At 42.8% G+C, this 26,775-nt stretch overlaps 2 protein-coding genes and 1 long non-coding RNA gene across 5 annotated transcripts; all 3 read left to right on the plus strand.

Moving 5' to 3' along the window:
* Nucleotides 1-2,369: 2,369 nt before the first annotated feature.
* On the plus strand, nt 2,370-6,881 carry LOC144326942 (uncharacterized). The gene is made up of 3 exons (XR_013391857.1): nt 2,370-2,597; nt 6,426-6,503; nt 6,827-6,881. It is a non-coding gene; the product is annotated as an uncharacterized LOC144326942 (long non-coding RNA).
* Nucleotides 6,882-8,453: 1,572 nt separating this feature from the next.
* Nucleotides 8,454-12,820, plus strand: LOC114590784 (resistin-like). 2 transcript variants are annotated; one of them, XM_077924354.1, is made up of 4 exons: nt 8,454-8,601; nt 10,592-10,731; nt 11,740-11,817; nt 12,622-12,820. In XM_077924354.1, the coding sequence occupies exons 2-4, from the start codon at nt 10,608-10,610 to the stop codon at nt 12,756-12,758; spliced, it is 339 nt and encodes a 112-aa protein (XP_077780480.1). In that variant the 5' UTR covers nt 8,454-8,601; nt 10,592-10,607; the 3' UTR covers nt 12,759-12,820. The 2 variants fall into 2 exon arrangements, with proteins under 2 accessions (XP_077780480.1, XP_028573095.2); XM_028717262.2 differs by having other exon boundaries at nt 8,465-8,620.
* Nucleotides 12,821-16,339: 3,519 nt separating this feature from the next.
* On the plus strand, nt 16,340-20,699 carry LOC114592728 (resistin-like). Of its 2 annotated transcripts, none has more exons than XM_077923474.1 (4): nt 16,340-16,429; nt 18,874-19,028; nt 19,976-20,053; nt 20,500-20,699. In XM_077923474.1, the coding sequence occupies exons 2-4, from the start codon at nt 18,890-18,892 to the stop codon at nt 20,634-20,636; spliced, it is 354 nt and encodes a 117-aa protein (XP_077779600.1). In that variant the 5' UTR covers nt 16,340-16,429; nt 18,874-18,889; the 3' UTR covers nt 20,637-20,699. The 2 variants fall into 2 exon arrangements, with proteins under 2 accessions (XP_077779600.1, XP_028576849.2); XM_028721016.2 differs by lacking the exon at nt 16,340-16,429 and adding an exon at nt 16,503-17,002.
* Nucleotides 20,700-26,775: the final 6,076 nt, after the last annotated feature.

Here is a 26,775-nt window from a genome sequence, read left to right on the forward strand (position 1 = left end):
CCCTGTTATGTGTCACGAGTCAGTGCCAACTCAGATCATAGAGTCTGGAGGTGCTTGATGTTCAGAAGGCACAATTTTAGGTATTTGGGTCCCAAGCCATTTCGGGCTTTATGTGCTAGTGGGAACATCTTGAATTGGGTTTGTTATCTCACTGGCAGCCAATCCAGTGCTTTCAGGACTGGTGACACATGATTCCACCAGGCTGCCTCACTTACCAATTCAGTAGACACATTGTACACTAGTGCAGCCTCTGGACCATCTTCAATGGCAGCCGCAAGAAAAACGCATTATAGTAGATCACACAGAAAGTCACTAGACCTTAGTATAAACATCCTGCTCCTAAGAGTTGCAAAAATATCATTATATCTAATCTTTACGTTCACCAGCAAACATTAATTATCACCCTCCCGTAAGCAGGAACCAGACGCCACACAGACAATGAAATCTTTTTTGCGGTACACCTATTATTCAGGAACTACAGAGAGAAAGATGTGGCCTTCCCATAATTAAGCATGTCCACCCCCCCCCCAATACTTCAAATCTATTTCAGTAAACACAATGGTAAGCTACCAGGAATGACAATAGTTCAAAAAACTTAGGCATTACATTATTCACTCTCTCAGGAAGCCCTATTAGTTAGCATGAAACTTTACTTTTCAATGGTTAGTCAGCTCACAGCTCCAACAGGACCTCCTCTTTGCTCCTCCAGGATCTCAAAGATCAACACTGCGCTTTGCTGGACCACAGACCAAAGGAACAGGTGAGAGACACTTACCTTGCTGGCACAGAATCCTGAAGGTGAGAACTTAACTCTCAGAGAGCTATGATCCCTGACTTTGCATTCCACTTGCCCAACTTCGGGCTCGTCCCTATGACCCTGAAATTTAGAGTCTCATGCTCTACTAAGCTACATATCTGTTTGCAACTAGAGAGGTGGAAAGTGAACTGTGTTTATTTGACTGTACCTTTTGCTGCCATGGGAGGAAAGTTGTGTATGCTGTTGACCATTCCTATGTTTAACCTTATTCATAACAATTATTTTAAAAAATTGGGGGGGTCTCCATTGATTCAGCATCCACCAGTGGCGTAGCGTGGGGGGTGCAGGGGGGGCCGGCCGCACCGGGCGCAACATCTGGGGTTAGGGCAAATCCACGGGTTAGGGGGCGCAAATCCACGGGTTAGGGGGCGCAAATTACTTGCCTTGCCCCGGGTGCTGACAACCCACGCTACGCCGCTGGCATCCACGTCTAAAAGTCCAGTTCCACACCACCTTGGAGGTCCTTGGGGAAGACTGTGTGGTGGAAGGTAGCCTTGTAGGAAATTAAATTCTTTCACCTGGTAGCAGTAAAGTTTTAAAGGGAAGGGTGTGCAATCAGAGGTGGACACTCCATCCTAGCCAGAACTCCCTTCTGCACATGGCTCAGGTCCCAGGGTGCAGCTGGGGAGCCGTCAGCCCTGCTTGTGCTGTGCTGTGCAGTTGCCTCTCGAGGCGGCAGTAATGCAATAACACTGGGAAGCTTTGCATAACTAATAAAGTGGAACGAAGCATGGACAATCCAGTATAAATCCACCACTAAGACAATAATATTTTGTCAATGACGTGCTACAAAATACACCTGTAAAAAGACCCCCACCAGTCTGTAGGGACCCCCAATATATCTAAATGTCACTGATTTTATTACTCTTGCCAGAAACACAACCATCTGACTGGTTTTTATCTTTGTAGCTGGGCTTAGTTTTGTTGGAATGGTTGTTCAGATATTTACCGCATTTTTCGCTCTATAAGACTCACCAGACCATAAGACGCACCTAGTTTTTGGAGAAGGAAAACAAGGGGAAAAAAATATTATGAATCTCAGAAGCCAGAACAACAAGAGGGATCGCTGTGCAGTGAAAGCAGTGATCCCTCTTGCTGTGTTGGCTTCTGGGATAGCTGCGCAGCCTGCATTAGCTCCATAAGACGCACACACATTTCCCCTTACTTTTTAGGAGGGAAAAAGTGAGTCTTATAGAGCAAAAAATATGGTAATTTGTGTCTATCTTCGGGTTGGATTTGATCCATTGATGGGTTGATTTCATTGACTATAAAAACGGTTTTATTGTATGGTTTAATTCTCACTGTTTTCCTTTGTATGTCTCCAGGATATTTATGATAAATAAATACACCATCGTGCACATGCCACCCTTTTCCAATATCTACCGGTACACTTTAATGTGTCTGGTGTTCAGCCTCCACCCTATTGTAAAACACCACTGTAAATAAATGGACAGCTGAGAAGTGGAAGCTGTTTGCACAGTCTTTGCTGTTTTGCATAAAAAATGTTTGAAGTAGATTTATATCACTAAAAGCTTTCAGCAGTAAGGATGCCCCAACCCCTAACGCTAACCAGGAAATATTGTGATAACATTGTACAATGGGGTGTTCTAGGGGGTGTCCCTAATGTGGACAGGTTGTATATGTGCACCTTTGGGGCAGAGGAGTAAAATGTTTTGAAAGGTGAAACCAGTCAGGTGGGCGTGTTTGCAAAATTGTACTTAAAGCGGGGGTAGTTTGGTTGGTGAATGAAACTTCTGGAAAGAAAATTGTGCTTTTGAAGGTATGTGGCTTTTGACAAAGTAATGGTGAAAAATAACAGTAGGCAGCCTTATATATCTTCTGGATTCATATTCCAAGTAAGGCTATCAACATATTGATGCTGTACATTAATGTCTTAAGATATATATTGATAATTCTCGCTCATAAATGATTGATCTGATTAACATCTTACCTCTAATAGACTTAATTAATTAATTAATTACCAATTAAACCCTCAGTAGAGACAAAATTTTGAGAAGGCTGAGGGAAGTATCTGCATTGGTATTTATAGCGGTTTGTTTTGACTCTGCTGCAGATTCAAACTGCGTTGGGTTAGGAATGTCATCTTAATTGCACTTCAAGGACCTTAGTTTCAATTAATTAAAAAAAAACCACACCTGGTGGTGATTATAGATAATAATTAAGTTATACCATGGGATTGATCACCACCTTCTGCAAGTTAATTGATTCCCTCCTTCTCCAAGGTGTTTTTACTTTTCTGAAGGACAAACTACACATAACACGCAAAATGCCCTCCATCTTCCTTTCTCCCTTCCTGATCCCAGATGCCCATTTATCTTGGGAAATACACTTCTGGAATTCCACTGGGATAGAAATGAGAGTTAAAACAACCAGTGGGGGGGGGGGGGCAAGTTTCATATGCCCTTCGGCATGGAGGTTGTGCGCTGAAAGCCCTATATTTTTCTGTATATAGAAAGTGAAAACCTTGATCCTGTCTTTCACACATTGACATGTAACATGTAGTTTGCCCCAGATGTATCAGCATATGCTATCTGTAGTATTGGCTGGGAGGTTCAGGCCACATTCATACCATATATTTAAAGCACGATGATATCCCTTTAAACAGTTATTGCTTCCTCCAAACAATTCTGGGAGTTGTAGTTAAGGGTGCTGAGAGTTGTTCGGATATCCCTGTTTCCCTCCCAGGGTCACAGTTCCTAGAGTGGTGTAAGAATCAACCTGTCTTCGCAGGCAACCCTAGTCACTGTAGCTCTGTGAGGACGATAGAGGTCTCTTAGTAACTCTCAGTACCACATTAGCTACGGTATATGTTCATCCATGACCAACAGTACTTCTGTCTTATCTGGATGAAGTTCCGTTCAGTTCCTTACAGCCACCAGGTAGTTCAGGTTTTCAGCCATGGGTCAGGTTTCTGAAATTCTCCACCTCTTCCTAGTGCAACATTTCAAAAAGCTCAATCTTGCTCAAGTGACTTGGAGAGACTTATGGCATAAATGGAAATAGTGATGATGACTTATAATCTTAGATGTCTTCTAGTGACCTTGTCATTGGTGCAGGTTTGCTGACACTGTGTGTCCTGCATGGAAAGAAACACACCTAAAGAAAATCCCCAAACAGATTTGGACTCAGCGAGCTTAGCACCAGCACTGGAAAATGTCAGGGTCAGTATTGCAGCCTACCAAGGACAGAGAATGGGCACAGGAAATCCTAAACCAGACAGCAGTACCTCCCACCCTCCCTTGACTGGAAGCAGAAGTGAAAAAGGGAACAGTGGGAATTCTCTCTGCAGTGGCACCAAGAGTCCAGGGGGCCTTACATTTCCTTTATGGGGAACAATGCAGCACCCATGTGGCATCTGTAATACAAAAAGTAATAGGCCTCATGGCCCCATACTGGTATCTTCAGTTGGTTCCAATACATTGTTCCTACGCAGGTGGCACTATGGGTTAAGCCACAGAGCCTAGGACTTGCTGATCAGAAGGTCGGCGGTTTGAATCCTTGCGACGGAATGAGCTCCCGTTGCTCGGTCCCTGCTCCTGCCAACCTAGCAGTTCGAAAGCACGAAGTGCAAGCAGATAAATAGCTACCACTCCGGCGGGAAGGTAAACGGCATTTCTATGCACTGCTCTGGTTTCGCCAGAAGTGGTTTAGTCATGCTGGCCACATGACCTGGAAGCCGGCCCCCTCGGCCAGTAAAGCGAGATGAGCACCACAACCCCAAAGTCGTCCGCGACTGGACCTAACGGTTAGGGGTCCCTTTACCTTTATGTCTTCTTATGACTCGACTCTTACTTTCTGGTTAGATTGTAATGCTGATAATGCCAAGGTTGCAGGTTCGATCCCTGTATGGGATGGTTGCATACTCTTGTATTGCAGGGGGCTGGACTAGATGATCATCAGGGTCCCTTCCAACTCTATGATTCTACTTCCTCATGCTTTCCCTCCAAATTTTGCCATTCGTGACATGGCAGAGTATGCAATAGCTGGTGTTTTTTTTTTTTTAATCTGTACAGGAAATTCTTCACCAGCATGATGAAATTCACCATATTCCTGATCTTTGCTTGAAAATCTGTTCCCCATTGTCATTCTAAGATTCTTCCAGGATTGTCTGCTTCTAATAATAATGTTGAATGCTTCATTTGAAGATTATTGTATCACCTAAGTTTTACCCACTGTAAGGTAAAAAGAGGCATGAACCATAAACCCATTACTCATACCAGAAAAATTCTTCCATTTTTCCTAGATTAAATTCACTCCAGTTTGGTAAAGTTAGCTTCAACTGGGGATCTTGTTTGATTCATAGATGTGATTTCTCATTGGAAAGTGTCTGGAGATGCTGCAATTCAGAGTTGTTGTTGTTTTTTGTTATTCTGCTGCATTAAAGAATTTATGTTAGCTCTAATTGTGATCTCTAATTAGAGATCACACTAGACAAGAGTTTCAAAAAGCATGGGGGAAATGCAGAGAATACTTCACAAAACAGTGCCCTAAAATACATAACTGGACTTGTTTCGATTAATGTCTGCAGGAGACTTTGTGGATATTTATTCATAAAGGAAACAGTTTATAAGAAATAAATAAGAAGGCCAGATACAGGATAAAGGAAGTCTTTTATTTCGTTGTTTGTATTGTTATGCTCACTGTATGTTATGTTCACGTTTAATGAGGGTCGATTGTGTATTGGGGTGGGGTGTTTATGTTATGTATGTTGTAAATATTCCAATAATTTTTTAAAAAATAAAATAAAAGAATTTATGTTAGGATAGCTGGCATTTTCTGTAATACATAGTTAAGAGTCCAATACAGAAATAACAGTTGATGCTTTGATTTAAGTGAGTTTAAAATGCAAAACTGAACATATTGTACTAATTTTGAAAATTGGTTGGCAAATTGTTGTTGTTTTTCTTGCAGTTGCAAAACACACAATGGTGATGTAGGGGAAACAGAAATGTTAATTGTTTGCTTTACAGCTGAAGTGGCACATAATTTAATTTTAATTTGCTTTAAATCAAGGGAAGAGAAAGTGGCAACGCTAATGTTTAGCCTTGTTTTCTTGTGGCTCAGATGGAGAAATCTGGGGAGACACTCATTTCTGCTCCCAATCTTTGTGTAGACAGACACAAAAATGATTAGTAATTTTGTTAACAAGGAGCAACCAAGAACCAAGAGGGTTGAAAAAAAGTTTTCAGACTAGGAGATGCCTGTCATAACTTTTCTCTTGCCCTGAGAATTCCTTAAGAGCTGTGAACTGAACAGTTCTCGATTGTGTGAAATATTTTGCATCTTCAGGAGCTACTGATATATAGCATGCACAAGCAATTCAGAGAGATTCATGTGACAAATGCAATATGGAAATCAATCTTGCATCTTTGAGGGAGTAGGCTGATTTTTTAGCTATGGGGTCAAGCATACAAGTTTTCTCTTGGAGGGCAGGGAATATACTTCAAATGTATGGGGTGTATACAGCCTCAGAATGAATAGTATGTTGCTTGTAGCTATCTAAATAGCAGCAAGAACAAAGAAAGCTTTTTTATTTGAGCAATGATGGCATGCAGTAGAACTCTAATCCTCCTGTCTTTATTTACAGTGCACTCAATTCTGGCAAAGAGACGGCTGATTTGCACAACCGCATTTTCTCGTGGTGCTAATGCCTACTGTCCTTCAGGTAAGACATATTTTGCGGAGAAGAGCAGAGACTGGGAGGGTATTAGGAGCAGGGACATGGAGGACAGGAAAATGACTTACTCTGTGGGTAGCAGCTAAACACATCCCTATGGATCTCTGCTTGCTTTGTTTGGTCATGCGTATAAAATCCAAGGTCATGGCTGAGGGAAATTGGTTGGGTGTCTAAAACTGTGGCATTAGCACAGCAGCACCAAGGACTTGCATCTCAGCTGTGATGGTGTCTGATCAGGTGGATACCCTCCACATCATGAGGATAAAAGTGCTCCCCTGCCTGTTTCTCTAACTTCTCTCTTCCACTCCCAGGGTACCTGGCCACTGGATGTGCCTGTGGAATGGCTTGTGGTTCCTGGGATATACGTGATGATGCTGCCTGTCACTGCCAGTGTGCCAACATTGACTGGACTTCTGCCCGGTGCTGCAAAGTGGCCACTGTTGGCTGATATCTCACCAGCTCCCTGTTGACTCCTCCAGCTTCTATGCTCAATAAACTCGCTTCTATGTTTTTATGAACATTCTTGTGGATTAGTCTTTTTTAAAATGTATCTGGAGTGGCAGCTGTTGAGAGATGTCAGAAATCCATCTTCTTCTACTTCCTGGTGTGACAAGTTCACGAGTCTTAAAGGAAAATAATAATAATAATAGTCCATTTGACTTCCAAAACATTCAGAAACCAAGGCGCAGCTTCTAATTGGCTGCAGGAAGCTGGGGAAACCCAGCCAGATGGGTGGGGTACAAATAATAAATTAATAATAATAATAATAATAATAATAATAATAATAATAATATATTTATACCCTGCCCATCTGGCTGGGTTTCCCCAGCTTCCTGCAGCCAATCAGAAGCTGCGCCTTGGTTTCTGAATGTTTTGGAAGTCAAACGGACTTCCGGAACGGATTCCGTTCAGCTTCCAAGGTACGACTTATTATCTGAAAGGATGCACATTTAACACAGCAAAGTCAGCTAAAACAAAATCTTAAGCATTTCAAAAGAAAACATTACTAAAGGAAGTCAAATATAAAATGTATATTTAAAACAGCATAATTAGCCAGATAATAAAATAATATCATAAGCATAGAACATATCAGCTGCTGCCAATTCTGCCAATGGTGGTTCCTGGTGGCTGTGGAAGTTCAGGCTCAGTGACCTGGGTCTGTATTAAGGGACAGCCAAGACGGTCTCTGGTCTCTTTGGCAGCTTCAGCTTTTGTAAGAATGACATTGGGGAAGCATTGCAGAACAAATAAGCAGTATAAATCCACCACTAATTCACTATTTTTGTGTCTATGACATGCTGCAGAATACACCCACAAAAATCTGCACCGGTCTGGAGCGGTCCTCAATACCTCTCAATGTCACTGATTTGATTTGATTGTACTCTTGGCAGAATCATGACAATTTGACTGGTTTTTCGCTATTGTAGCTGGGCTGAGTTTTGTTCGATTCGTTTAGGGTTGCCATATTTCAAAAAGTGAAAATCCGGCAAAGTTGTTGAGCAAAATCTCCAAAAGTTGAACATATAAATACATAGATGACCACAATGCACCTCCCACCCTTTCAAATACCTCCATGTGTCCCATGTTCAGCCTCTACCTTCCTGTAAAACACCTTTGTAAACACTAAGAACTTTCTTCAAAAGCTGGTTTCCTGGAAGCTGTTTGCACCACCTTTGCTGTTTTGCATAGAAGAACAGTGCTCCTGTTGTTTGCAAATTTGTATTGAGTAGCAAGGCTCTATTTTTATGCTGGATCGCAAGAGTGGTAGGTCCAGGGGGAAACCCCTGGAATGTCCTAATTCCATGGCTAGTTGCCACATTCCTTTATTGTGGTAGTTTCACAACCAAGAGTTTTGGACAAAAAGCATGCTCTGTCTCTTTGACCTTTGCTTTGTGATCTAAACAAGGAAACGTTGTGAGAACATTGTGCAAGGTGGTGTTCTGGACAGCACCTGGGGGCGAGGGGGTGTAAAAAGTTTTGAAAAGGTAAACCAATTGGATTAGAGATTTTGCAGCTCAGCTGTATTTAAAGGGGAGCAGTTTGCTCAGTGAATGAAACTTCTTGAAAGAAATTCGTGTTTTTGAAGGTATGCGCTTTCTGACAAGGTAAGGGTATTTGACAAGGTATTATGTATGGTAGGTGGGATTTTGTATTTTCTGAGTACATAGTCTAAGTAAGGCTCTCAACAGAAGCTTGTCAAACATTAATGCTTTATAATATATATTGTTAACTCTTGCTCATAAATGACTGATTGATTAATAGCTTATCTCTTGTGGACCCAATCAATGAATTTCCTATTGAATCCTCAGTAGAGGTTACATTTTGAGAGCACTGAATGAAATATCTTTTGACTCTGCTGCAGATTCCAATTGCATACCTTCCAAGTGTCCCAATTCTCCAGAGACAGTCCCAGAATTATAGAAGCGATCCCAATTTCTGATTTGATCACAGAATGTCCTGGTTTTTCTTTTTCCTCCCCTCCATGCTTTGGAGAACAATGAAATGTGGTGTGTGTGTGTGTAGGAGCAAAAACAGAATCCTATTTATACGGAAAATAAAATGCCTGCACCAGATGAAGCTGGCGTACAAGGCCCTTCCTAAACATGAACAATCCACTTTACATTCTATAATTGCAATGCTTCACCAGCCAGTCATTTCTTAGGAAACACAGGGAGTGTTTATTCCTTTATTGTAAATGAAGCCTTACATTTTCTACTCAAAAGTAAGTCCCGTTTTCAATGGAGCTTACTCCCAGGTAACTGGGTAAAGACTGAGTTGCCTTACCTGGCCATACTAAGCATTTTTACTCAGAACTGAGGGAAGTTTTTAATGTTTGATCTTTATTGTGTTTTTAATTTTCTGTTGGCAGCCACCCAGAGTAGCTGGGGCAACCCAGTAAGATGGGTGGCATAGAAATATTATTATTATTATTATTATTATTATTATTATTATTATTATTATTATTATTAAGCTCAGTAGGATTTACTCACTGGTATGTTCCAGACTATTCTCACAGTTTCTACTATTATTATTATTAATAATAATAGTAGTAGTATCATCATCATGATGATGATGAGCCACAGTGCTCTTTTTCTAGAAAAAGAAGTGCTGGAGCTCACCATGAATTCCTCCCTTGTTCTCTACCAGCAACATCTTTCCATCTTCCCACCCACCCACTTTCCCCTCTGCTTTCCCCATATATATATCTCCCAGAGTCAGAGACAGAGAGTGCTTGAGGAAGGGTTCTGTGAAACTTGAAAGCTAAACCACCTCTTCGTAACAGCCTCTATCCAGCTAACCACAAACAACAACCCATCAGCAGCAATACAGACCAATGAAAGTTTTCAGACTCCATTTAGGAGCAGTCTCACTGCTTCAATAGGTGCAGTCTGGAGGCTATTAGTGCATGAATTACAGTGTGACTACGCCTGTCTTCTCCAGGAAGTTGTACCAGGCAGCTGAAGAAAAGTAAGGCACCCTTGCCACTTTTGCACCACATTACAGAGCACTCCAAACTGCCAACTGGTATCTTAAGGTGGGGAGGTGGGTTTCTACCTCATCTCACACTGGCTATATACAACTCTGAGCAAAAGATTCCAGCATTGCAGGGGTTTGGACTAGATGATTGTTGTGGTGGCCCCTTCCAAGTCTACAATTCTATGATGCAATGACTCTAGATGTTGAGCTTTTTTTTTTAAGGAAACCTACCTTTCAGTCATCAGACAGTTCAGGGTATCAGCCCCTTTGCTGACAGAGCCTGTATTGCAGCCCACCGAGCACAGAGGGCAGGCACAGGAAGTCCTAAGACAGACAGCTAAGCAGTGCCCCTACCCTCCAATCTCTGGAAGCACCATGAATCCTGGAGGCCTCATATTTCCTGTGTGTGATTGGCTACAGTGAGGCTTTCTGCCTTTGTAATATGGAAAAAGGCCTCATGGCCTCAAACTGGAATCTTCAGTTTGTCCAAACAAATATATTGCTCCTGTGTCTTCTTATGATTCTATTTCTACTTGTAATCCTTGCCCTCTGGATTCTGCGATTCCTGACAAGGCGGCTGCATTTTTTAATCTCTGCAGGACGTTCTGCAACAGCATGATGAAATTCGCCATATTCCTGTTCTTTGCTGCATTGATTCCTGCAAAGTATGCAAGTGCTCAGGCATGTGTTATCGAGAGTCTGATTAATGAGAAAGTCCAGGCAGCAGTCGATTCCAAAGGTATTTGGATCTGAGTGCCCTTTATGATGCTGGAAACTCTGGGCCCTATTGTCATTCTATGATTCCCAGTTTCTTCTGGGTCTGCATCCAAGATACAGTATGGGAACTCTGGGCTGTTGGATCACCAAACTGTTGCTGGGAAGAGGGATTGATTGTTAAACCACTCTAGACATAGTAGCTCTGTGAAGGAACTAGAACACCACCATTTTTAACTGGGCAGCTAACAGTTAAGACTAAACATGTCTACTCAGAAGTTAGTTGTATTGAATTCAGTTGTGTTTACTCCCAAGGTGAATGGAGTTAAGGTTGCAGGTTTGTTTTTTAAAGAACAACACCATTTTGAATTGGGAAAGTCAGCAACTCACAGTGCAATCCTAACTATTAGGATTTGGAAGTAAATTCTCTATTTAGAAGTAAATCCAATGGAACCAACTCCCAAGTTAATGGCGTTAGAAGTGCAGCTTTAGCTAGGGGAGCAAAAGCAAGGATCCACCTCCACCCAACTTTCCAGTGACTCTCCTAGGTAAACCAGTTTACCACCCATGAACTGCAGAGGCACACAGACAGAGAGAAAAGCACCTATGCAACTACCAGCACTCTGAGAGAAGCTCTGTTCTGAACTTAAAAAGAGGGAGAATGTCGGCTCTGTGTCAGAGATAATTCCACAGCAAAATGAGATTTTTGTGGCCTGGAAAGGCATAAAAACTCACAGAAGCTTGAGTGAGATTTGCATTTTGTGCTATATACTTATACCATACATTTAAATCACATTCCCCATCCCAAAGAATCCTGGGACTTGTAGTTTACATCTCACAGAGCTACAGTTCCCAGCACTCTTAACAAACTCCAGTTCCAAGGATTCTTTTATGGGCAAATATGCATTAAATGTATGGTGTGTACATAGCCTCAGAATGAAGCCTCTGTTTCCTGTAACTGTCTAAATTGCACAATTAACCAAGTTTTCTATTTGATTCAGTGTAACTCTGATCCTCCTGTCTCTTCTTGCAGTGTCCTCAATCCTTGCGAAGGCTCAGCTGACTTGCACAAGCACTTCTGCACGTGGTGCTGATGTCTCCTGCCCTTCAGGTGAGACATATTGCTAGGAGAGAACAGACAGGGAGAAAATCCAGAGCAGAAAGACTGAGGCCAAGGGAGCAAGAAGAGAACTCATTTCCATGGAACTCTGTAGACATGAGTATAAAATATAAGCTCATAGCTGGGGGAAGCTGGTTGGGTTGCTTAGCTGGATTATTAGCACCGCAGTGCCATATGTTGGGTGGGAGATAAATATAGATCACCCATGTGGGTTAATTAATAAAAGATGTGAGCTAATTAATAAGAGATGTGGGGTAATTAATAAACGATCCCTAGATCCAAAGTGCGCGGCTAAACACGCTCCAGTAAGCGAGCCCCAGCAGAGTTTAAAAGACACAAAATGTGCAGCAACAGTGAAGTGTTAGGAATATAGACCTTCTAATTTCCTGTTTAGTCCACTTACATGTTTTACTTACAAACTTCAAAGGTCTTATTCATGACCTATTTCATGCAGCAGCAGGAAAGGCACAGGCAGAAAATTCTTAGGTTACAAAATACAGAAAAATACAGGAAATCCCAGACATGTTGCCTGGTTGGCTTCACATTGTGGAAGAGGGTAAACAAAGGAAGCTTCACTTTCTTCTTCACCGGAGGTGAGTGGGTGTGACCTGAGTCTGGGAATACAATTTTGTGGTCTTAACCCCTTAAACTTTATAGTTATATTTGACTGCAATATCCCACACTGAGCACTTGCACCTCAACTGGGATGGTGTCTGATCAGGTGGATATCCTCCACATCATGGGGATTAAAGTGCTCCCCTGCCTGTTTCTCTAACTTCTCTCTTCCACTCCCAGGGTACCTGGCCACTGGATGTGCCTGTGGAATGGCTTGTGGTTCCTGGGATATCCGTGCTGATACTGCCTGCCACTGCCAGTGTGCCAGAATTGACTGGACTGCTGCCCGCTGCTGCAAAGTGGCCATTGTTGGCTGATATCTCCCCAGCTCCCTGTTGACTCCAGCTTCTATGCTCAATAAACATGCATGTTTAATTTTCTCATGCCCAAGTATTTTCTTTGAATGTATCTGGAGTGGCAGCTGCCCAGAGATGAGAAACTGGGAACAGAGGAAACTGCTGCCTTACACAGAATTGCCAAGAGTCCATTGAGCTCGTCTATGTTGGCTGGCAGGTGCTTGAGATCAAACCTGGGACCTTCTGCTTAAAATGCAGGTGCTGTAATCAGTGAGCATCCTCCTGCCTTTGCACTGCAGATTGCGGAGTCAGTGTGGTCACTGCTGCCACTCAAATGTCAAGGACTAGCAGGGCTCCCTGTAGTGGCTGGAAGAGGTAGTGGCGCCAGAGCTTGATCCAGGGGGAAGGGGGAGCTATTTATATGGTTTTGTGCCTTCCACGAGGCACTAGCCACAGCTGGAGGACGCGGAGAGGTCTGAACTGTAATTTTTGTTAATAGAGAATTAAACTACCAGCTGTTTGTCCTCTTGTGCTCAGGACATCAAGACTCCTAAGAGGCTTTGACTCTCTTCTGCTTGTGCCTCCTGCATCACACTTGCATTGTGGAATCACACAATTCTACTTTTTCAATACCAAAGTACATAGGCGCCGACTCCATGGGGCTTGAGGGGGCCCGAGCCCCCTCAAAAATTCGTTTGGGGGGGCTCTGCCCCCCCAATAATCTCCGGCGCCCCTCCAGCAGAGCGCCATTGCCGCCCCTCCCCCAGCCCAAAATGCACAGGGAGGGGCGGGCTGCATGCCTCCTGCCCTCCCTCCCGAGCAAAAGCTCCACCCAATTTCCTTTGGAGCTGATTAATAGGCGCAGCACGCTCTCCCCTATTCGCTCACGAGGAGGCGGCGCCACTTTATTTGCATATTCATGAGCTTATTTATTATTCATGAGCTTTCCCGGGCCCCCCCAATATTTTTTATAAGTCCGCGTCCCTGCCAAAGTACATACTATATATGGGAAGGGAGAAAGACATGAGAAAGGCAGTAACTTGTTGACACAGGGTGGGTGGAGTGGCAGTGCTTACATGGCTTCTGCCTGGTGGCAGCAAAGGTCTAATGGGAACAGGGGGCAGGCAGAGGGTACCACAAGGGAGCGGGTGGCGCTGTGGTCTAAACAACTGAGCCTCTTGGACTTGCCAATCCAAAGGTCGACGTTTCTAATCCCCACGACAGAGTGAGCTTCCGTTGCTCTGTCCCAACTCCTGCTAACCTACCAGTTTGAAAGCAAGTCAGTGCAAGTAGATAAATAGGTACCACTGTGGCGGGAAGGTAAATGGCGTTTCCATGCGCTCTGGTTTCCGTCATGGTGTTCCATTGCACCAGAAGTGGTTTAGTCATGCTGGCCACATGACCCAGAAAGCTGTCTGTGGACAAATGCTGGCTCCCTCGGCCTGAAAAGCGAGATGAGCCCCGCAACCCTATAGTTGTCTTTGAATGGACTTAACCATCCAGGGGTCCTTTACGTTTACCTTTACAAGGTATGCACCTGAACCCAGCACTCACCTGTATTCCTATGCACATTCCCAAGAACTTTAGGATTTTTTACTGGATTTAAAGCACTCATCCAGTATGAATGTGTTTTTAGCCTCAACCTTATACCCCAAGAGGCTCATACGCCAAAGGAATAAACAACGCTTGGTTTATTACATGAAATGAAAATGACAGGGTATACGGATGCCACTTTCAAACAGCAAAGTTACAATATAAGCAGGCAGCAAATCACACAGCATACACACCTTAAATCTAAAAGAGCGAGGTACCTCCATGAAAATGTCAACTCATTTTTCATTTTCATATATAGTTAACATGTTCCATATCATTTTAAAGATAATCTTCAAAAGCTTCACAATCTGGCAAACAGTTTTTCAAAAGGGCATTTTACATCTGAGTAAAGCAACAAGATGGCTCGGATTTTCTCTGTTTTCTTCCCCTAAAGTTCAGTTAATGACCTCTTCAAGAAAATAGATAATAGGTTAATTGTATTGATTATTGTATTGATAGTTTAGCTTTCTTATTTGGTGAAAAGACGGGACAATACTATGTTACGTTAGGAACAAAATCAGATGAGCTTATGACAAACTTACAATGGTTGAGTGTTATATTAGTCACAAAAGCACATAACACACCCCCATAACAAATGAAAATAAAAATGGATATGTTTAAACTTTATTTTCTTTGCTAAGGTTCTTAGCATTATGAAAATATGGTGAAATGTGTACATGCAACATTTCTTGTGACCAATGCAACCCAACAATGGCGCAACTTACATAGCAGAAATATGTTGTCATGTGTGCCATTTAAACTTATTTTTAGGAATGTCATATTTTCTTTCCTGATAATCTAATAATTTAATAATTATTAGAGGAGCAATCCCAATGTCAAAATCCCTTTCGCTCCCTTTCACTTAAGTGAGATCAGGCTTAAAAGGGAAGACAGAGAGAAGCCTCTGAGAGTTTCTTTTACTCCCAATCTCACTGCAGTCTTAAAGAGGGAGGAGGAAACCTCCCAAAGCTTCTGAGAGGATTCGCGACTCTCTCCCCCTTTAATATTACAGTGATATCAGGCTTTAGAGGAAAGGCGGCAGAGTCCTTTGGAAGCCCCTACATCCCTCTTTTTAAGATCACAGAAAGACCAGGCTTAGAAGGGAAAGAAAGACACATACAGCTCATTTTTAGTGCTGAGTTTGGGTGCACCTGCAGCAATAATTTAAAATAAACACCACAAACACAGGGAGTCAGGAGCAGCCCAAGGCATTTTGCTGCTGGAGGTGTACGATAAGAAGCTGCATTCCTTATTCTGTGCACAAAATCTGATTAGAATGGTAGATGAATGGTAGATGAACCAGTGTGGTGTAGTGGTTAAGAGCGGTTGTCTCATAATCTGGGGAACCGGGTTCGCGTCTCCGCTCCTCCACATGCAGCTGCTGGGTGACCTTGGGCCAGTCACACTTCTCTGAAGTCTCTCAGCCTCACTCACCTCACAGAGTGTTTGTTGTGGGGGAGGAAGGGAAAGGAGAATGTTAGCCGCTTTGAGACTCCTTTGGGTAGTGATAAAGCAGGATATCAAATCCAAACTCCTCCTCCTCCTCCTCCTCCTCCACCTCCTCTTCTTCTTCTTCTTCAGCAGAGTCCTTCATCACACACTAGTCTTGGAGGGGTTCTTAATACCTCCTCACATCACTGATTTGATTTGATTATACTCTTGGCAGAAATATGACAGTTTGACTAGTTTCTAGCTATTGTAGCTGGGCCGGATTTTGTTGCATTAGTTTCCAGGTTTTAATTTGTGTCTGTCTTTGGATTTTATGGCTGGTTTTGATCTAGCACTGGGTTGATTGTTGACTTTTTAAATCATTTTATTGTATGCTTTGTTTTATTTTTTTCTGCTTTACAGTGTATAAGGAACAAACAGGGGCGTCCTATTCCATAAGAATAAGAATTTTGCTATTTATACCCAACCCATCTGACTGGGTTGCTACTCTGGGCAGCTTCCAACATATATAAAAACATAATAAAACATTAAACATTAAAAACTTCCCTATATAGGGCTGCCTTCAGGTGACTCAGTGTTGGATAACTCCATACCCTCCAACATTTCTCCAATGAAAATTGGGATGTCCTAAGGAAAAGCGGGAAATTCTGGTATTGTAACTGGGACAGCTTCTGTAAATCTGGGATGTCCCTGGAAAATAGGGACACTTGGAGGGTCTGCTTTTGTAAAACATCTCTGTAAACACTTAGAACTTTCTTCAAACTCTGGTTTCCTGAAAGCTGTTTGAATAGCCTCTGTTGTTTTGCATGAAAGATGAACTGTGCTCTCATTGTTTGCAAACCTGTATTGAGTAACAAGGCTGTCATTTTTATGCTGGATCACAAAAGCAGTAAGCCCAGGGGGAAACCGCTGGAATGTCCTAATCTCCAGTTGCCAAATTACTTTACCGTTGTAGAGTTGCCCCACCAAGAGCTTTGGACAACAAGTACGCCGTAGCGCCTTTACTGCCTGCTCTGTGACCTAAACATGGAAATGTTGTGAGCACGTTGTGCAAAGGGGTCTTCCGGGGGTGTTCCTGTTTTGGGCAGGGTGCGCGTGTGCAACTGGGCAAGCGAGTAAAATGTTCTGAAAGTTGGATGAGAGCTTTTGCAACCCTGCTGTATTTAAAGGGGAGCAGTTTGCTCAGTGAATGCAACTTCTCGAAAAAATTTGAGTTCCTCAAGGTATGTGCTTTTTGACAAGGTAAAGGGGGGGGGGAGGGAATAATCGTAGGCAGGCCCCAGCGATGTCAGCATATGCTGTGTGCCATATTGGTTGCTAGGTTTAGAGAGATGCTTCTGAGTGATGAAATTACTTATGTGAGCACGGCCCAATAGCTCTGACTCAGGCATCCCCAAACTCAGCCCTCCAGCTGTTTTGGGACTACAACTCCCATCATCCCTAGCTAGCAGGACCAGTGGTCAGGGATGAAGATGATGAAGAGTTTGGATATGATAGCCCGCTTTATCACTACCCTAAGGAGTCTCAAAGTGGCTAACAATCTCCTTTCCCTTCCTCCCCCACAACAAACACTCTGTGAGGTGAGTGAGGCTGAGAGACTTCAGGGAAGTGTGACTAGCCCACAGTTCCCCAGCAGCTGCATGTGGAGGAGCGGGGAATCGAACCCGGTTCACCAGATTACGAGTCCACCGCTCTTAGCCACTACAACACACTGGCTCTCACTACACCCACTGGATGATGGGAATTGTAGTCCCAAAACAGCTGGAGGGCTGAGTTTGGGGGTGCCTGCTCTATCTGGTCACCTCCATACAACAACCTGGCAATTGCATTAAAGGATGGAGGCTTGGAGGTTTTCAGACTTTTTAAGAATAGGTACAAATTGCTCATGTTTCAACAGCCAGTCTAGATGCATGAATTTCTGTGGCTTAGGACTGCCTTCTGCAGGAAAAGACATGGTTGTTTTATGAGGCAGCTAAGAAAGGTAGACAGCCACCCTTCCCACTTGAGCATTAAGAGGCAGCACCAGATTAGGGAGCACCTCTAAGCTGCAAGCTCATGCCTTGTGGGGTAGTCCAACCTCATACCACATGGGTCATATGCATAAAGGTAAAGGGACCCCTGACCATTAGGTCCAGTCGTGGCTGACTCTGGGGTTGCGGCGCTCATCTTGCTTTATTGGCTGAGGGAGCCGGCGTACAGCTTCCGGGTCATGTGGCCAGCATGACTAAGCTGCTTCTGGCGAACCAGAGCAGCGCACAGAAATGCTGTTTACCTTCCTGCCAGAGCGGTACCTATTTATCTACTTGCACTTTGACGTGTTTTCAAACTGCTAGGTGGGCAGGAGCAGGGACCGAGCAATGGGAGCTCACCCCGTTGCGGGGATTTGAACCGCCAACCTTCTGATCAGCAAGTCCTAGGCTCTGTGGTTTAACCCACAGCGCCACACGCGTCCCGGGTCATATGTATAACCTAGGTTAATAATGTATTTGGATTTCATTTCAGTTTTTTCATCCATATGCAGGGCCATAGCTAGGGGGTGGCAAGGTGGGCCCCTGCCAGGGGCGCAGGAGAGGGGTGTGTGCAAAATCGGCTTTAAATATGTCCAAAAATACATCTATAAATAAAAATATCAATTATTGCCTCATAAGAAAAGGTTTTTAATAGAGAGTGAATTGAATGGGTGGAGGGGTTGGGGTTGGAGGAGAGGCAGAAAGAAGAGCTAATTTGTCCATGGCTAGGGAGTGCAATCTGGATGGTTCTGCCAGGGGCGCAAGATCACCTAGCTACGGCTCTGTCCATATGTAGAGGTTCCTTGCTGCCACCAGAACGTTCAGGGTTTCAGGCCCCTCCTTGGGGATTCTCCAGTGTAGCATTTCACAAAGGACTTCCGTCTTGTCCCTAGTGACTCTGAGAGACCCATGGCCGTAAGTGGAAGTGGTGATGACATGTAGCCATAGTTTGCAGAAGTGGTTGTAAGAGTGAGTGTGAACAGGTTGAGGGAGAGCGCCTGCCCTACTGGGGGCATGGCCCGTTTGTCATGGATGCTTTAGCTGAGATTCATGCATTGAAATAACTGCTCCCCCCCCTTCTGTAGGAAGTTCTGCACCATCATGATGAAACTGATCGTTTTCGTTCTCTTAGCTGTGTTGATTCCTGCAAAATATGCAAGTGATCAGCAGTCCTGTGGTTATCCATGTATTCCAGAGAGTCAGATTAACCAGAAGATCCAGGAAGCAGTTGATTCCAAAGGTATTTGGATAGGGATCCAGGCCCCTTTATGATGTTTGAAGCTCTGTGCCCCATTGTCATTCTAAGATTCCCAGTTTCATCCAGGACTGCCTGTTTCAAATTAAAAGTCATAGGACTTCTTTTGAAGATCTGGGAACCCAGGGTTATCACCAAAGTTTTACCCTGAACCATAATCCGATTACTCATACCAGAAAAGTCCTTATATGTTTTTTGTTTTTGCTAGATTAAAGTTTGTTAACGTGAACATCTTCAGGTTCTACTGATATATAGCTTGTACAAGAAATCCAAAAAGAGTCATGTGATATCTATAACATGGGAACCAGTCTTGAATTTTGGGCTGGTATTAGGGCAGTGTTTTTAACTATGGGTCTGACAAGCCACTCTTCTCTGCCTGTCGTGTAAGTTCCCACCTTATTTCCATGCCTTCCATATACATGAGACCTCAGAAAGGCAAGTGGAATATGACACCTACAACCTAAACATGAACGTGTTCAATCATTGTTGCATTTGTCCTCTCCAGTGTAGCCCCTGGCCTGACCTGCTGTCAGAAATAATCCCATGGGAGAATGGGACTTTTGTGGCCTGGAAAGGCATAACACCTATAAACTTGAGGGGGATTTCTGTTGTGGTTCAATGTGCACACACACACACACACACACACACACACACACACACACACAATGCATTTAAAACATCCTCCTCCCAGTATCCCAGGAACTCTAGTTTACCTCTCACAGAACTACAACTCCCAGCACCCTTAACAAATTACAGTTCCAAGGACTCTTTTGGGGACAAATGTGCTTTAAATGCGTGTTGTGGTCACAGCTTCAGATTGATTTCCCTATTGCTTGTAACTGTTTAAAGAGCAGGAGGAACAAAGAAAGCATTTTCTATTTGAGCAAGGATGTCATGTAGTATAACCTGAACTCTCGTGACTCTTCTTGCAGTGTCCTCTGTCCTACTGAAGAGCCAGCTGGTTTGCACAGATGCATTTGCACGTGCTGCTGATGCCCACTGCCCTTCAGGTGAGACACTTTGCTGGGAGAGGAGAACAGATTGGGAGGAAATTAGAAGTGGGCTCATGGTGGCCAGAAGGGCAAGAACTGAACTCCCTCTCTGGGTAGACGCAAAACACATTTCCACAAATCTCTGCTTCCTTTGTGTAGTCAGTATAAAATATAAGCTCAGAGCTGGAGGCAGCTGGTTGGGTTGCTTAGCTGGATCATTAGCACAGCATGCACTTGCATCTTTACTCGCTGGTAGAAGGACAACAAGGAGGGACCCAGTCTAACTTCTCTAGGGAGGGATTTCCAAAGTTTGGGAGCAGCCACCGAGAAGGCCCTCTCCTGTGAATTGGACCCGGCAACAGACCAGTGGAGCTATTGTAACAAGGGAGGTGTATGCTCCCTCCATCCCATGGCGATCCAACGCTCTGCTGCCTGTCTCTCTAACTTTTCTTTTCCACTCTCAGGTCACAAGGCCACTGGATGTGCCTGTGGAATGGCTTGTGGTTCCTGGGATATTCGTGATGATACTGTCTGCCACTGCCAGTGTGCCAACATTGACTGGACTTCTGCCCGGTGCTGCAAAGTGGCCATTGTCAGCTGATGGCTCCTTGGTTGCCTGTTGGCTGCAGCTTCTATGCTCAATAAACCTGCATCTATAATTTTCTGAATAGTCTCGTGTGTTTTTTTGACTTAAGAAAATTATACAGACAGCAAAACGAAGAAGCCTAAATTAGCATTTCCTTCTACCGATAAGAAATAATAACTATTACAATAATGAAAATACTAAAAATACATTTACTTCCCCTTTTGAACTTCTATTCTGGTTACAATATATTACTATTCTATAAGAATCTATTATATCCTTTGCTGTCCCATATATTATTTTATTTCCCAAATTCAACCTAACCCTCCCCTCCTCCCCACTGCTTCCCTTCACCTGTGTGAGATCTTCCCATCATAATATTTTTTTTTCTAGTTGCTTTAATAAAATAGAATAACATGAAAACTGTTAAATTATAATTACTTCTTTTGTCCTTACACGCATATTAAGAGTTCTGATGAATCTTTTCCTTGTAAGTATCTGGAGTGGCAGCTGTCTGGAGATGAGAAACTGAGTTAGACCAAACAATACACTGAGCTCAGAACTGTCTACGCTACTTGGCAGTGGCTGCCCAAGGATTCAGGCAGAGGTCAATGCTGTTACTCCAAACGGCTTCACCCTCTACTGAGAGAATATGTAGGAGGTCCTTGGCAGATTGGGGTTGGGCTGCAGTGCTTCCTGGGTTTCCCAGTGCTTGGGCTGCTGCCAGTTACTGGGAGGGAGAGGGTGGGGCAGTGTGGCCACAGCCGTGATGGAACCAATCAGGTTTTCCCCGCTGCTGCATGTGCACCATGCCTACTTCTCCAGCACCTCGCCATCCCCCCTGTTGGTAACCAACAGCGACTTGAGCATTGGGAGGCCAGTGCAGTGCAGACCCACCTCGCAGGGCCCTGCCTACTGCCACTGGCAAAATATTTGTTCCCTATCCAAAGGTCTCCAACTGCAGCACAACTTGGGACACACATGTCAAGCCTCACAGTAGTAATGAGGCAGATCTTTATACACACATATTGTATGTTGAGATGGGATAGATGTCATCCTGTAACACAGGGGTCAGCAACCTTTTTCAGCCGTGGGCCGGTCCACCATCCCTCAGACCATGTGGTGGGCCGGACTATATTTTTTGGGGGGAAATGAACGAATTCCTGTGCCCCACATATAACCCAGAGATGCATTTCAAATAAAAGCACACATTCTATTCATGTAAAGACACCAGGCAGGCCCCACAAATAAGCCAGGGATGCATTTGAAATAAAAGGACACATTCTACTCATGTAAAAACACGCTGATTCCCAGACTGTCCGCAGGCCAGATTGAGAAGGCGATTGGGTCGCATCCGGCCCGCGGGCCTTAGGTTGCCTACCCCTGCTGTAACAAATCTGGGATGTACTGCCTATAGAGGGTTTAAAGGGTGGCCTGGTATTGATTCTCATATCCCAACGGCTTTTTCTAAGTGCTAAAGAAAAAGAAAAATGCATCCATATCCTGTCCAGAATTATAATGAACTGCTGCTCATCTTGAGACTGGGAACACAAGAGCTGATTTATGCTTCTGTCAGCCCAGATATGTGGAAGCGAGTTCTTCAGATTATCAGACTGATCACTTCAGAAATAAATTGAGAACATGTTCTGTCCTGGCAAAGAAGGCATGCCGTCACCCATTTCTACACAATACTTAGAGCCTTCTTTGCACATTATGATGAATGTGCGTAAGGAGGGGGGGGGGGGAGGAAGGGTGGTGCCCACTTTCCTTGTTCTTCCTATCATGCCCCTTTATCGAATTTGCCATAGCTCACCATCACCATCTAATATCACATTTGCATAATGCACTTTACAACACACTTAAAATGTTTCATTTGCAGCTGTATAGCTGAGTCCCATATGTTTTATGGTATATGTCAGGCATAGCCAACATGGTGCCTCCAGATGGACTACAACTTCCATCTCTCCCAAGTATTGGCCATGGCTCACAGCATCTGAAGGGTACCATGTTGGTTACCCCATGGTGGTGGGTTTTTCCTAGAAATTATGCTGGACATGCATAGGAAGACAAAGAGAGGTCAGCAGCCACAATCCCACTTATTGTAATGTATGAAGAAGACTTGGGTGACAGACTAATGGGGTAGAATTCTGGACTGTACTACTTCACTGTACCTGGGGAAAGGTGTGTGTTACATTTACGTTGATTTCCAAACTGAAAGGCTCCCTGCCTGAAATTCCCCAATGCCTCAAGGATAGGGCTTTGCTAAATCTTTTTTCCTGATGTGCTACTTTTCTGTGGTAAAGGAGCTATGATCATTCTAAAATATATCCATCCCAGGCTGCAACCTGGAACGAGACGCTACAGAAGCCTTTCCTCACATTGATATTTATTGCAAATGTTACAGAGATAAAAGACAGCTATACATCCAGCTGGGAAAGAGGTGTCTTCCGTTGTTTCCAGTGGGCACCTATTGCATTCCAACAACAATGACATTCCACGGAACAGGGGAACAGAAAAAGCAGCTTTCCAATCATTTGCATGAACCAGAAGCCATGTCTTGTGACACACACTTAATTGAACCCTCCTTCCAACTTTGACAGCCACTTTTTTTTTGGGGGGGGGGAATTAAGAACGAGGCGGGTGAGTTCCCAAATCAACTTCCAAAATGCTGCATTGTTGGTTTTTAAAAAACAAACAAAACAAAACCCTTGAGAGGATATATGAAGGAATACCATGAAGCAGATGCATATTGAATACTATATAAAATGGCTCTCAGAGATGGACGAAAATGTTACACAGGCTGTAAGGGGAAACAGTCTGCCTTTCTCTTGCAGTTTGGCAGTGTTAATCTGACATGTTTTTCATATAAGTACCTTTGGAGAGAAATGAATTACCATTCTGAGCAATTGCAGTCCATGGCACCTTCCCGACACTTGCCAGACTAAGAGCTGCAATTGCATGAAAGTGACTCTCCATTAGTAGTGAGCTTTACTCCCTTCCCAGTGCCCCTGCTTCACATTCCAGGCTGTAGCAGCTACTGGGGGACCTCAGCACCTGAGAGTAATTGTCCTCTGAATTGAGTAATTTTTCCCCTGCAGTTGCAAAGCAACTGGGTCAACAAGTTTTACAACAGCACAACTCTTATGTACTCTAAGAGCTGATGACTCCATGGGGACAAGAACTTGTTGAACTAACAATTGGAAATGGAATACAAGAAGGGGAGGCGTGGGGAAGTCGTGGAAATAGGTTATTGAAAATAAGGATTGTAAACGTTGAGTGTTTTTAATTCTTTTTTTCTTTTTTCTTTTTTCTGGATTTTCTTGAAAATTTCAATAAATATCTTTTTTTTAAAAAAAGAGCTGATGACTCCATATCCTTTTTATTTCTGAAACATCTTTTTTTTATGCTAGTCAAGTTTTACATTTGCATGTGAACATGTACAAAGCAATCCACTTTGAATTATTCATCTTCACACTTGCCATGCCTTTCATATTCTCTCATTACAACACAGAATCTTAATAAGCAACAAATAACAACTAAATTAGCTTTCAAACAGCAACACAAACTGAAAGACGAAGCCTAAACCAAATGTATATTAGTGGAATTCAAGAAGGAAGATCAAATGTGTATATGTTTTGAAAAACCGAATGCTCGTTTTCCCGTTTCTACTTCTGATTTTGATAAGTCAATGCAGTGTGCCTTCCATAACCTTGATAGCAGATATTGCTAGCTCAAAAATATTTTTTTCATGTTTTTCTTCATCTTCAAGATTTGGATTATTAGTATCAAGTATCTGTTGCCTTGTGCATCTACTCAAAAGAGATAAAAGGGGGAAAGCCATAGCTCAGTGGTAGAACATCTCCTTTGCATGCAGAAGCTCCCAGAGTCGGTTCCTGCCATCTCCTGGAAGGACTGGGAATGTCCCTGTCTGAAACCCTGGAGATTTCCTGTTAGTGTATATGGACCAATGTTTTGACTCAATATAAAGCAGCTATCCTATGTTCCTAAAAGTAAGCCCTATTGAATTCAATTGTGCTTACACCTTGGAACCAGGGCATAGGACTGTTAAGTGTAATTGTTTAATTGTACATTGAAATGGACAAAAATATGTTTATATGCTCTGTATGTGTATTACTAAAGTGGCATGGAAAATTCCATTGAGCTAAACTAAAGAGCTCTCTGAGCATCCAGTGGATTGATAATTAACTTAGGATGTATCTCTGCTAGCTGTCATGTGGTGTTTAACCTTAGATCACATGAGTAAGGTATGCAATTGCAAATCACTATTATGAGGGAGCTTTTGTTCTCAAGCCACTGAAGACAAAGGCGGCCAAATGTGCCTCTTCTGAAAAAAGCTCAAGGCTATAATTAAGGTTATGATTTCAGGTCTGTTTGGAGTTATTTCATATTTGTAAGAAGCTGAACCTGTGCTTGGATAAGCATATGATTTTATGCAACTATTTGGATATCTCATTCTTTGTTTCTGTTTTGTTTTGGTTTTTTTTAAAATATTTTTTATTGAGTTTCTTTTCTTAGGTTCATAAACACAATATAACTTTTAGAAAATACAAGAAACAAATACAGAAAGAGAATAATAAAAGGAAAAAAAAGTTATTTCTGTCCAACTTTCAATATTCCAAATGGACTTCCCCTCATCCTCCAGACTCTGCGTACTTTGCAATAAAAGTTTCAGCAATTTGTTACCTTGTTTCTTAACTTACTGTATCTTTCAATTATTATGTTTCCAAATACATAATCTCATATCCCAAACTTTGTACCTTTAAAATTAACATAATAAAGTTGATTCATATTACCACCTCTTTTTTCTCGTCTTAATTTTCAGTTTTCCTAATCAAGTTGCTAAAGCAGAAATTTCTTAATCGTGCATATTTCTTAACATTCATACAACTTATAATGTTTTTGCAAATAGTCCTTAAATTTTTTCCAGTCCTCTTCCATTGTTTCCTCTCCCAGATCTCGGATTCTGCCAGTCATTTCAGCCAGTTCCATATAGTCCATCAACTGCGTCTGCCACTCCTCCAACGTGGGTAGATCTTGAGTCTTCCAGTGCTTTGCAAGAAGAATTCTTGCTGCTGTGGTTCATTCTTTGTTTCTGTTTTGGAACAAGTTCTGTTGTTAAAGCTTTGAAACCGTATTTTGGGTCTGGACAGTTTTTATGCTGAGGAGTAAGTTTTTATTCAACCTATTGCTTCAAGCTGTGCAATATTAATATCTACAATAAGGACCGCAGTCTCAGTTTCACTTTAGATTTGAATTTATTCTTTTTACAGCAAAGATAAATATTCATTTATTTAAAATTCATGTCTAAGGCTTTAGGACTGTCAGAAAGGAGAAAACCACAACTCCTTGGAAGAAGTTAATTTCCCTATTCTGCTTTTAAGACCCTTGTTCTAAATCCAGAGGTGGACATTCACACACATTGCATCAACATTCCTTGACTAATTTTGCTCATTAGCTTCCTTGGTCATTGTGGTTACAATGACAAAAAGTATGTCTGTTATGGGCAAATAGATTCACAACTCTTACACAAAGCCCAGAAGCACGACCTATGAGGGTGGACCATGTTCCGGTATATCAAAACTCTAAAGCTGAAGGCTGAACTGGCAACTCTGCCCTTTAACTAATGTGCAGATGTAAGTTAATAAAACTTCCACGAGTCAGCTTAAGTCATCACCCATGAACATCCATCTGGGAGATCTTGGTACAAGACAGTTTTCCTTCAGATCATCTTAATTCTCTGACACTAAAAACCAGCTGTGCCCAAACAAGAGAATAGCTCAGCTTAAGATGGGTGTGGTGAGAAGATATGGATGCAGCAATCTCAGCATCCAGACGGTGACTAGACATGCCTGCAATGACATTGTTTCACAATAATTATTTGGGAATGCATCAAGGTGCTGACTACAAACAGTGCTCATGTCATTAGATTTTAACCCTGGAATTTAGGGTTCTGCCCATTTAAGGAGTCGACTTATTCATCCATCTAGCACCACTTTTTAGTCCTAGGCCAATGACCTTCTCTCTTTTTGTCCTATTCCTTCATCCCTAGGATGCATTAGGAGATCAGTAAGAGCTGCTCTTCGTCTGTAAATAAGGCCCTGCTTTTGTCCAGTAGGGCCCTAGGATGCCTGGGATG

The sequence above is a fragment of the Podarcis muralis genome, chromosome 2, assembly GCF_964188315.1.
Source record: "Podarcis muralis chromosome 2, rPodMur119.hap1.1, whole genome shotgun sequence".
NCBI classification, from domain to species: Eukaryota; Metazoa; Chordata; class Lepidosauria; order Squamata; family Lacertidae; genus Podarcis; species Podarcis muralis.

Coding starts and splice junctions, on each gene's coding strand:
- LOC114592728 (XM_077923474.1), top strand. CDS start 18,890: ATGATGAAACTGATCGTTTTCGTTCTCTTAGCTGTGTTGATTCCTGCA. Junction 19,029..19,975: donor GGAAGCAGTTGATTCCAAAG/GTATTTGGATAG, acceptor CTCTTCTTGCAG/TGTCCTCTGTCCTACTGAAG. Junction 20,054..20,499: donor TGATGCCCACTGCCCTTCAG/GTGAGACACTTT, acceptor TTCCACTCTCAG/GTCACAAGGCCACTGGATGT.
- LOC114590784 (XM_028717262.2), top strand. Junction 10,732..11,739: donor GGCAGCAGTCGATTCCAAAG/GTATTTGGATCT, acceptor CTCTTCTTGCAG/TGTCCTCAATCCTTGCGAAG. Junction 11,818..12,621: donor TGATGTCTCCTGCCCTTCAG/GTGAGACATATT, acceptor TTCCACTCCCAG/GGTACCTGGCCACTGGATGT.